Source organism: Sipha flava, unplaced genomic scaffold (assembly GCF_003268045.1).
Source record: "Sipha flava isolate LNK unplaced genomic scaffold, YSA_version1 100_pilon_pilon, whole genome shotgun sequence".
Taxonomy (NCBI): Eukaryota; Metazoa; Arthropoda; class Insecta; order Hemiptera; family Aphididae; genus Sipha; species Sipha flava.
The window spans coordinates 134,246-145,009 of record NW_020271714.1 but is presented as its reverse complement, the minus strand read 5'-3'; the positions used below and the strand labels follow the sequence as shown (position 1 = coordinate 145,009).

The window sequence follows — 10,764 nt, the reverse complement described above, 5'->3', positions numbered from 1 at the left end:
TTGATGCATACACTCCATTCGTGGTCTTCCCCTAGATTTTTTACCTTTACGCAGTCTTCTATAATTAATCCCACCAACCTAACATGTCTCATTACGTGTCCAATCCATTAATTTCTTTTTTTCCTATTACTACTTCATATAATTCTTCCCTCCGACATTTTGTCTAATACTTCTTCGTTGGATATCATATCTGTTTAATTTATTTTAAACATTGTTCCATAACATCAAACCTCAAATTCTTCTCTTCTTTGCGCATATTATTACTAGTTTCAAACAATCAAAAATATATTTTATGTTATGTGTTAAAGAACAAATTCACACACATTCACACTTTCATTTAATATTTTTTAACCGAACTATTTAAAGTGTCCACGAGTCAAAACCAAAATAATTTTGAAAAAAATTCTTTTTAAAATTTAACCATTAATATAACGTCAATTACGAAAATAAGTCATTGATTTTCTGAGTGCTTTAATTTTTTTTTAAGAAAACAAGTTATTAAGTTCAACTATATAGATTTTAAAAAAATAATTCTATCAACTGTATTAAAAAATTAATAACTAATTACTGATTAAATTTGTTTACTACCTACTTAACTAATTTATTATTCTGAATTGGACGGTATACTTATCTTAAATAAAAATTAAAATAAATACTATCAACGAATTATCGCTAGGAAATTAATTTTTTATTGTCTATTAAATCGTTATTTTTTGAGTTCTGTGGACAGGTAATAAATATTTCTAAAAATAACTCGTTTAACATTTATATAGCTTGAATTTATTTTTAAACAAATTTTTCGTACATAAAAAATATTTTATAGCTTCTTTATCACTCATTATTTTTCTTTCTTCCTCTTTTCTCTGAAATTGAAATGGTCATTTCGTAAAGGCCATATCTCCATAAAATGAAAATTGTCAGGAAACGTAAAAAAACTATTTTTAGAGATCAAAATTAAATTTAGATAAAAATTGAAAATGGGATGAGTTATTTAATTCCCTTATAAAAAATCAACTATGATATGGCGGTCTCACAGGAAATATGCATTATTATTAGTTAAACATATCTATCACATAAAACTAGTTTTGAAAATGTATGGAGAAATGGTCTTTTCGAAATGACCGATTCAATTATTCTTACACTTTTCCTAAAATTTTTTGCTTAATATTATTTTCAGAAGGTAATTTTAATGTCCCCAGATAAATCTTAGATTGATGAAAAATAGTGTTACAAATACATTATCTACCACTGCTATATATGTTATACATCACAATCAATTTACAATATAGATGCAGTGCCGAATTAAGGGCCGATGCCACCCTGGAGCAAATAATGTTTGTCCCCCCTACCCCTCAAAGAAATAAGGTTTAAGTGAGACCAAAAAAAAAAAATCCTGGTTTCCATGTATAAATTAAAAAATAAAATACTACTTATAAATATATATTATGTAAGTATATATTATAAAATATAGGTACCTAATATAATAATTAATCTACTTAAACTAAAAAGTATAAATAGGTATATGTTAAATGTCACAGAAAAGTTTTGCAAAGAATTTTTTTAAACTAATGGAAAATACTAACAAATACAATTATAATATTAATAAATTGGTTCAAAATATACAGTTGGTAATTAAAGTAATTTTTAATATTAACGCCAATTAAAAAAAAACTATAACCATATAACTAAGTATATATTATAAATTATTATTTTTTTTTTTTTAATTATATTTTTTATGGATTTAATATTTACAAGTTTTTATGTTGGTTCTTATCACTCCATATATGTATGACTGTTCTACAGTTTAAGAAAATCTAAAGACTGTTATGGTGTTTTATTTTTTAGTTCAATCCTCAGATCGAAGAACATTGAAAATAGAATATACATTAACGATAATTTCTAACAAATGAGTAACGAAGTATTCACGTACATTTTTTACATTTTCAATGTGCAATGGTTTTCATCACATACTCGAAAAATAGGTATAAATATAAACAATAATAAGTAATATAAACACTATCAAATATATTTTTAAAAATAATCAAAATCTTGATCATCCTTAGATAAATCAATACAATTTAATTTTATTTATATTATACTGTAAATGTTATCAATAGTTATGTTTATTCTTCAAGTATTGATGTAATAATTCAGCGCCGTCTGCAAGCAATTAACTATGCAGCACGGTGTGGTAATTGCCTCCATTGACCCGTATGTTGGAGTTTGTGCCTAACCAGTGGCGTATATTCAATCTTGCTCTGGGGTGGGTTTAACAAAAAATAATCGTTATCTTTTTTTTTTCGTTGCACAAATAAATAAGACAAATAACTGCTATAAATAGATATTATTTTATACAACTCTTTTACCAATTTACAGTTTACTTTTACATTACAGTAAATTAATAGCTATTGGAATATAAAAACAGCATAGTTAACAAAACTTTTCAAACACCTATCAATATAATTAATTAATTATCATAATATTTGTATAGTTGAATATTTTAAGTTCAAAGCGTAATAATGAAACTCCGAATCTATATTACATGTCATCAATAATAAGACAATTTTTTTTCTTTTTGGCCCTGGGGGGGTTTAAACCCGGACTTTCCTCCCTTCTCCTCGTATGTACGCCACTGTGCCTAACAGTACTTTGGATGAATAAATGCGAAACCTCGAGGTAATGAATAATTCCATAGTTTCAGCGTGGTATAAATTTGAAATTTTTAGTTTCCTAAGTTCAATCATTTAATAGTTGCTTAAATAAATGTAGTTTCGACATTTACTATTTATACTATAAAATATGTTATCAATGATTCAACGATATTGTACAAAAAATTTTATTTTTTAAATTTTTAATTCAAGTTGAATTATGTTTAGTTTTTGAGAAAGTCTTCGCTAAGTAAATAAATATAAGTGATTAGTGGTAAGAAAATATTTTAAAATTTCATTCGTTATTAATATTTATTGATAATTTGTATTAGTACAATATTTACAATCATTTATGATCTAAATAATAAAATTAATACGATAAAATAATAGAAGTAATAATATTTTCTAATCAACCTTATCATTTTTAAAAGTTGTTTTTGACGTGATACCAATCATTATTTGACGTATTTAATTTAATAGTTACATGTATTATAATATAATTTTATACAAGCGAGTTTAGATGTCCTCTCCCAAAAATACCATTGGGTATTAGAGTTCGAAATGTAACGACTCTAACCAGGGCCGTATTAGCGCTTAGGCACTATAGGCACTGTACCTAGGGCCTACAAAAATGTGTGGCTACCATCTATACTATGCAAATTGGTAGAAAAAAAAATTTTTATGGTTATTGACAATTTATATGATATATATTTTGGATTAAAATACATTTTTTTAAACATTTGTTAAAACTTTTATCGTATAAAAATTTATAATAGTTATATAAAAGTTTGGATTTGATTTTTATGTTGTAATTATTATTGTTTTTAAAAGCTAAACGCTGTATAAGATTCAATACTTTCTCTCCCGAAGAGAAGGTTTCTTAACCATTTAAATATTGGACAACGGTCCTGCAAGTAGTAGGGACATGGGGTATACAATAGTGTCAAACCGGGGCTGATTAACCATATGATTGGCCTACTTGGAATCGTTAATATGACTCGTCCCCACGGTCCTTGAATATTTCTCAAAAGGGATTTTCTTGGACAACGTATATGTTTGACGGTTTGAACTGGGTTTCCTCAGTCACGTTGTGAATTTTCCGTCTTCACCGTTCGAAAAGCATATCTGTAGTATCCGCGTGGACGGTTTTTGTTTTATTTGAGCTAGGGGCTTCAGTTTTTTTCAGGTAAGAACATATTATCTAGTTTTGTTTTACATCGATACGTTATGTCCATCGTTATGCTATCCCATAAAACGGTTCATGATGTGTGTAGGCCATTTCCCGGGATAGACTGACCATATTTAATTTTTAAAAGAAAACGCACCTTTTTAATTACAGTCTTCTATTTTTTTTCTACTTCTTTTTATTCTTTTTCTTCTCTACTAAAGACCTTGCTTTGTCGTTGCAAACCTGATTCGCCATTCTTCCCTATTAAAAGCCAGTCTTTTCATGTCTATATATCGACTACAGATAGCTTGTTTTATAATTTCTTCTATATATGCTTTCCTCGGTCTGCCTTTCTACTAGTTCAAATAAAAATATAAGTGCGTGCTGTGTTACTTTTATCGGGACAACGAGACGCAAAGGTCTGGACAATTCCGAAAAATACGAAACGTTTGGTTACCCTATCCTTGGAGCTTGATGGTATAGTACCTAAACCCGGGTTTATGTTTCATATGAGCCGTTGGTGATAAATCCATACGCTTCGGCGGTCGAACCGATGTACCCAAAGGTGTAGAGCGCTCTCGTGATCATGAAATACAATAATTGAGCTCACTGTTTAAAGTATAGCGCTATCTGTGCAACAAAAATAAAATATTTTTTTTTTTTTTGGAATTAATAATGATAGATGATGATTGTCTGTTGTTGGCAACTCTGTTCATCTGGTCTCACCGCACAATAACAACATTATCACGTTGGTACGAACGACTACCGTTTTCAAAATGATCTGCAATAATCTTCATCAAGACAAACAAATTAATGCGACTCCGTGTCTCGTCGACTTAATTTTTTAATTCATCGTCTTCTGTCGTGCGTTTAATTCTATACTATATTATTATTTTCCATTCTTCGATTCCCGTGCGAAATCGATCGAAACATGTCGGCAGATCAGCCATCAACGGTCGAGGGTAAAAATCCTCATATTCATTTGTTTATTTTCCGAATTTTGAAGTCATTTTAATTATTGTTACCAATAGTATTCTGTTCCGTAGTATTATCGGCCTCTAAACTCTGGGTGTTGATGAATTTTGAATATTGTTTATGTACTTTTCAAAATACTTTGTCCTTTATAATATTTGAGTAACATACGAATCTAAATTACTAACTTGCGAATTGAAATGTTCACTATTTTCATTAGGTTTTCGACATTTCACTAGCATATTTTTAATCATGATTCTGCCCTTTGGGTTATTTTATTTACGAAGGTTTTAGTATTTTTTGGGTTAATATACACGTAGACATTAGCTGGGAGCTAATTATATATTATTATATTGTTAATTTTGGAGATTGTTCCTCTAATTGTTTTTGTTCCATTCAGAAGTGTTGCTTATGTTTTAAACTAATTAAAGCAAAAATAAAAAAAATGGGTACACTCTTCCTCTTTTGTCCCTTGTTGCGTGCGGCCGTTGAATCGTAAAGATGGTGATGATTTAGGAATATTTCAAAAAAAAATACTCAAATTAAGTTATACTGTTTATTTGAAAATTCTCTAAGTACAAATAATTTAATTACTTTAACAAATGATCTGGCATAGAGGTGCTCGCTAAAACATGTCTTAAACACATCTGAATATTGGTCTATTCCCAACCCCCTTATATACTCAGGTCTCATGGGAATTGGCCGTGAAAAACTATGGAACAAGGCTATTCCCAATTATTGTTACTACCCTGAGGTGCTAATTACCCAGGTTTCGTGGAATCAGTCTCCCATCTCTATGGAATAAGTTATTTTCAATTACTGTAAAAAGAATTGTTAAATTTGTTATTTTAATGGTTGACCTCGATAATATTACTAATATTCACTCATCTCCCATATTTTGTGCTTTTATTAATTGCATTCATACTTTGAAATGTAGCATTACAGTTCATATATAGTATGTGTTTGTATTACCCTAGGGTCTTAATTATTTCTTTCTATATCGTTCACTCAATTTCTACTATTTGTGATTTATGTGGTCCCTCTATGTATTGGTAATTGTAAGGACCTACATTTATGTATGTCTATAACACCCAATTATACTTAGGTATATAATTGATTTCTTTAATTTAATGATATCTATTTGTTTTTACCTTGATATCATTCTGCATTCACTTTATGTTAATATAATTGATTGAATATTGTGCTGTTATTCTGAAATAATGTGTTACAGATTACAGTTGTTTATGAAGTATTTATAATAATACTTAATGATTGTCATATTTTTTAGAACATTGTTGGTCTTTTTAATTTTTTTATTAATATAATTGAGTAAGGTTGTTGATATATATAATGATATATTGAAAGATACTATTTGCTTTATGTAAAAAAAAAAAACCAAAAACTACATGCAAGCTATATAATTAAACCAATGTAACAAATATAATTTGACCATTAGATGAGTTAAACTTAATACATTTTGAATATTATTAAAAGTTAGGCAAATTAAACTTTGCATTGGTAATACGTATAACAAAAAAGTAGTTGTTTTGAATTTTCAATATGAATTATTTTTGATAAAGTTTGAAAAATTACAAGATTTCATGATGACCTTTCAATAGTTATAATTGTAAAGTATAGTATCAAAATTAAACTAGTAGAGTACTGTAAACTAAAGATTAGCAAAAAGTGTAACAAAAGAGAAAAATTAGACCACTAAATGTATTTTAACTTTCAGACTCTTACATTCCAGGTAGAAATAATTTTTTTTACCTTTGTGTTTGTATAACATCAGAATAATACACTGCATTGTCACTCTAGATTAATAATTTATATTTAATCTATTTTAAGGATAATGAAATAAATGCAAGAAGATAGACAGCAATTATAATCGAGTTTGTAGATATTTTACTTACAAGATAATATAATTTTCTGAAATTGTATACTTAAATCTAGTTTTTAATGAAAAAATAAATTTACCAAATTTTATTAATAATTTTTTCTGAATGTCAAGTATTATTTTTCAAATCATTCAGATCACTTAAGAATTAATTGCTAATCCTAGCTTTTGGCTATAATTTTTGTTTACTAGTTTTAATAATTAGATGAGTGTATTTAAATTAATTCTATGCTATAATGAAGAATACATTTTTAAGCATATTATGAATTATTTATAGTATTTCATACAATAACTATTGTTTATTATTTTTCAGTTGATAGTGATTTAATTGCATTAGCAATGCATAAACTTTCAATTGACAATACAAATGTGGTGGACATTTTAATCGACTGCAACATTTATTTAAGTAAACTGAATCGTTCACAATTGTTAAAAACAGCTAACCTCATAGATTTAGATTTGATATTTGAATGTTTAAATACAACTGATCAGTAAGTTAAAATTTTTTTTAGGTTTTAATTTTCATACTTTTTTATGCAATAATATTTTATTACAGAAAACAGATTGATATCACTTGTTTATTGCTCCAGAAACTTTTACCAATTTTAGCATCAAAACATGCATTTAACAAATTTTCAGTCAGTATTGAACGTTCATTAAAACATCCTAATGAAACAGTAAAAGCCACAATTTTATCAGAAGTAAATTTGATCATTAATTATTATTAACTAATATTAATAAAAATATTATTTTGTGTTTATTTATTTAGTTGGAAAAAATATTAATTATAAATAATGATGTGGATTTACAAGGTGATTTGCCTTGTACTATAGTTGATTGTCTAACAAGTACTAATATAACTGTTTCATACAATGCAGTTAAATGTCTTAAACATTTTCCAAGCGTTGAAACTCTTTCAACTCCTCTAATAGTAACAAAGTTACAAAGTTTATTAGCAATGGATTCAAAAATACGAACCCGAGTCCATGATGTGAGTTATTTAATATGTAAATAAAAAATAACTTTGAATAAGCTGAATATTTTTAAAGAAATATATTGTTAATTGTGATTATTATGGAATATTAATTTTTCCACAGTTATTAATTCATTGGGCTAGGTCAGTTGATGCTTTAGCATTGATTAGCTCCAAAGGTCTCTTTTCAAATTTGGTTAAAGATATCACATATCCTGATGTAATGATGCAAATGGTAACATTACAAATGCTAATTCCTTTGAGCACCATAGAGCATGGTTTTGATTATTTGAATTCTATTGGAATTATAAGTGGTATATATCGTTTACTAAGCTCTAGTCCAAATGAATTAAATGATCCTTCAGCTGCAGTACTTAATCCTAGTGTGTATCAAAATCTAATTATTTTTTATTATTAAAATTGTATTAATATTTCATTTTTAATATTTATAGTTGTATTGGAATTTTTCATTAAAATCACTCAAATCAATCCACATCTCATTCTTACAAATTATCCAAAAGTGTTTGTTGTACTTTATGAGGTTTTAAAAGAAGAAGATAGTTCATTAATAGGAGTTTCTTTAAACTCAATAACTTATTTAGCATCTTCGTGGGATTGTAAAATGGCATTGGATATTCCTACAGCTAGTATGACTTGTGGTTATGAAGGTAAATAAATAAAATGTAATTAAGGTAAAATATAATTTATAATTATTTATTTTATTGTTATTATTATTGAATTGTATTTTTAAACTTAAAATTTAAATCTTTTAAGATGGTTTCTAATATATTTATATTTTTTTAATTTAATATAATAAGGTGATGAAGAATTAGACATTTGGAGTGTATTAATTATTGAGTTAAGTCGTATTGCTTCTGGTACCAAAACTGAAATAAAACCGGGGGCTATTCAAGCAATCACAAAGATAATTCAATTAGAAGTAATTATTTATTTTTTATATATTTTTATTGTTGGTTTTATTATTTATTTATTTATTTGTGTTTTGTTAGGATGGCGAACTTTCTTCAAGAAATGATATGATAACACGTACCCAAAAGTGGTACAAACAAATGAAAAATAATCCAATAAAAAGTATTGTTCATGCTTCATGTGCTTTACCATTCTTAGATTTGCAACAGGCTGGATTTGAAATGTTGCTGGCTCTAGCCGAACAACCATGGGGTCAAGAAGAAATTAAAAAGTGTCCAGGTAAGTTACTTTAAATATTTATAGTACCTCATTTTTATTGATATTATTGATTTCAGCATTATTGGATCTTGTATTGGAAAATTGTCCAGCAGATTCGACTGTGATTCGTGATTTGAAAAAACTTATTATCAAAACTCTCTTGGAGTCTGATACATCGAAAGAAATATTAGGAGAAGATATTTTGTTGTTGATTAAAAATGATGGTTTTATTAAATCTAATACAAGTTCATCCAAATCTGGTATTACTGTAGAAGATATGGCAATTTAATAACGAGTTATTACTTATACCAAAAAGTAATGTATTTTAATGTATTTATGTTTAAGTTTAACACCTACTATTCATAAAAAAAATCTGTTTATCTAAGTTAAAAGTTATTAATTTCATTCAAATTATCTATGCATTTATAAATTATAATTTTATTTTTCAATAACATTTAATGTATTGTAAAGTATATTATTGTTATTGATTAATTTGTAATTAGGTGATTAGATGTACAATATTGAATTATATAATTGTATAAACTGGAAAAAAGACTGAATATACAATGTTTTGCCAATGAAATGTCAATATGATACATAATATACATAAAGTATAATATTTAATGTGTTTTATTTTTTGAAGTGCAATTATGAGTTTTTATAATCATTTCTAAGAGTAAAAAAAATTTATAATTTTAACTTTCATTAGAAAGGATTTAATTTGTATCAGAAGTAATATTTTAGTATTAATTAAAATAATAAATAAAGGTTATTGTCTTATTATGCTTTTTAATTGTTTTATTACTAATATTAGTGTTGCTCAACTTTTTTATGTGTTTTTTTAAAAATAAATATTCACACATTTAAATATCTATTAATAAATAAATCATAATATATTAAGATCATTAATTGTATTTCTTACCCCATGCCACAAACTCATTTAATTAATTCATTGGTCTGCGATAAATTTATTATAAATGAAATTATAAATAGCATTTACTATTATTAATATTTATAAATATCTTGTGTATATTTGTATATCCAATGTTATAGTTTTTACATTTTTATCTGTGGTATAATTTCAGTATTTTTCATGTGTGTAATGTTTCCAACAGGTCATTTTAAAATTTTACATTGCAATTTTTTTTTTTTTATAGATCATGAACAGTATATCAATAAAATAGTAAAATTAATTTAAAAACTTAAAAGATAGTAAAGAATTCATTACTTTATCGAAAAAACCAATAAGTAATGTATAAAAAATTTGAAGATGTATACAGTAAAATAAAAAAAAAAAGATAAGCACTTATTTGCATTTATAATTTATGATTTTTACTAATGTAAATTTTGAACAGTTCAAACGTTCCAAAAAAAATAATTAGTGGGAATTATTAGCATTTAAAATTGTGGAAGAATAATAATTGACTAAAAAATTCGCAGTTTTCACAATATCAATATATTATATACATATATACATAACCTTTTCTTCTTCGTTTTTCTCCCAACTATTTGGGGCCACCCCCGTCCTTAACCTCCACTCGTCTCAATTTTTTACATCCCCTACGCATAGACTAATAGCCTTCATATCATTCTCAATCCTATCCAATCTCTTTTTATGGTCTTTCTCATCCTTTTTCCCTTCAACATTTATTTTCATAAACACTTATTGCTTTTGTTTTCTCTCGCCTCATCACATGCCTAAAACATCAGTATATTTTTTCGCATCTTGTCCACTATCGAGGCTACACCAATACTACCTCTCACATATTCGTTCCTTATTCTATCTTCTCTTGCCACTCCACTCATCCATCTTATTTCCGGAACATTCATACTCTGTTCTATTCTCCTATCAACCGCCCAACATTCCGAACCATATAGCATAGATGATCACACTACACTCCTGTAAAATTTACCTTTC

General features: G+C 26.7%; 1 protein-coding gene across 2 annotated transcripts; it reads left to right on the top strand.

The window, feature by feature from the left end:
* Nucleotides 1-4,577: 4,577 nt before the first annotated feature.
* LOC112679366 (26S proteasome non-ATPase regulatory subunit 5) lies at nucleotides 4,578-9,228 on the top strand. Of its 2 annotated transcripts, none has more exons than XM_025549147.1 (9): nucleotides 4,578-4,778; nucleotides 6,999-7,176; nucleotides 7,242-7,386; nucleotides 7,455-7,676; nucleotides 7,783-8,041; nucleotides 8,111-8,326; nucleotides 8,477-8,598; nucleotides 8,669-8,867; nucleotides 8,924-9,228. In XM_025549147.1, exons 1-9 carry the CDS (start codon nucleotides 4,748-4,750, stop codon nucleotides 9,133-9,135), a joined length of 1,584 nt encoding a protein of 527 aa, XP_025404932.1. In that variant the 5' UTR covers nucleotides 4,578-4,747; the 3' UTR covers nucleotides 9,136-9,228. The 2 variants fall into 2 exon arrangements, with proteins under 2 accessions (XP_025404932.1, XP_025404940.1); XM_025549155.1 differs by lacking the exon at nucleotides 4,578-4,778 and adding an exon at nucleotides 6,387-6,680.
* The last annotated feature ends 1,536 nt before the right edge of the window (nucleotides 9,229-10,764 follow it).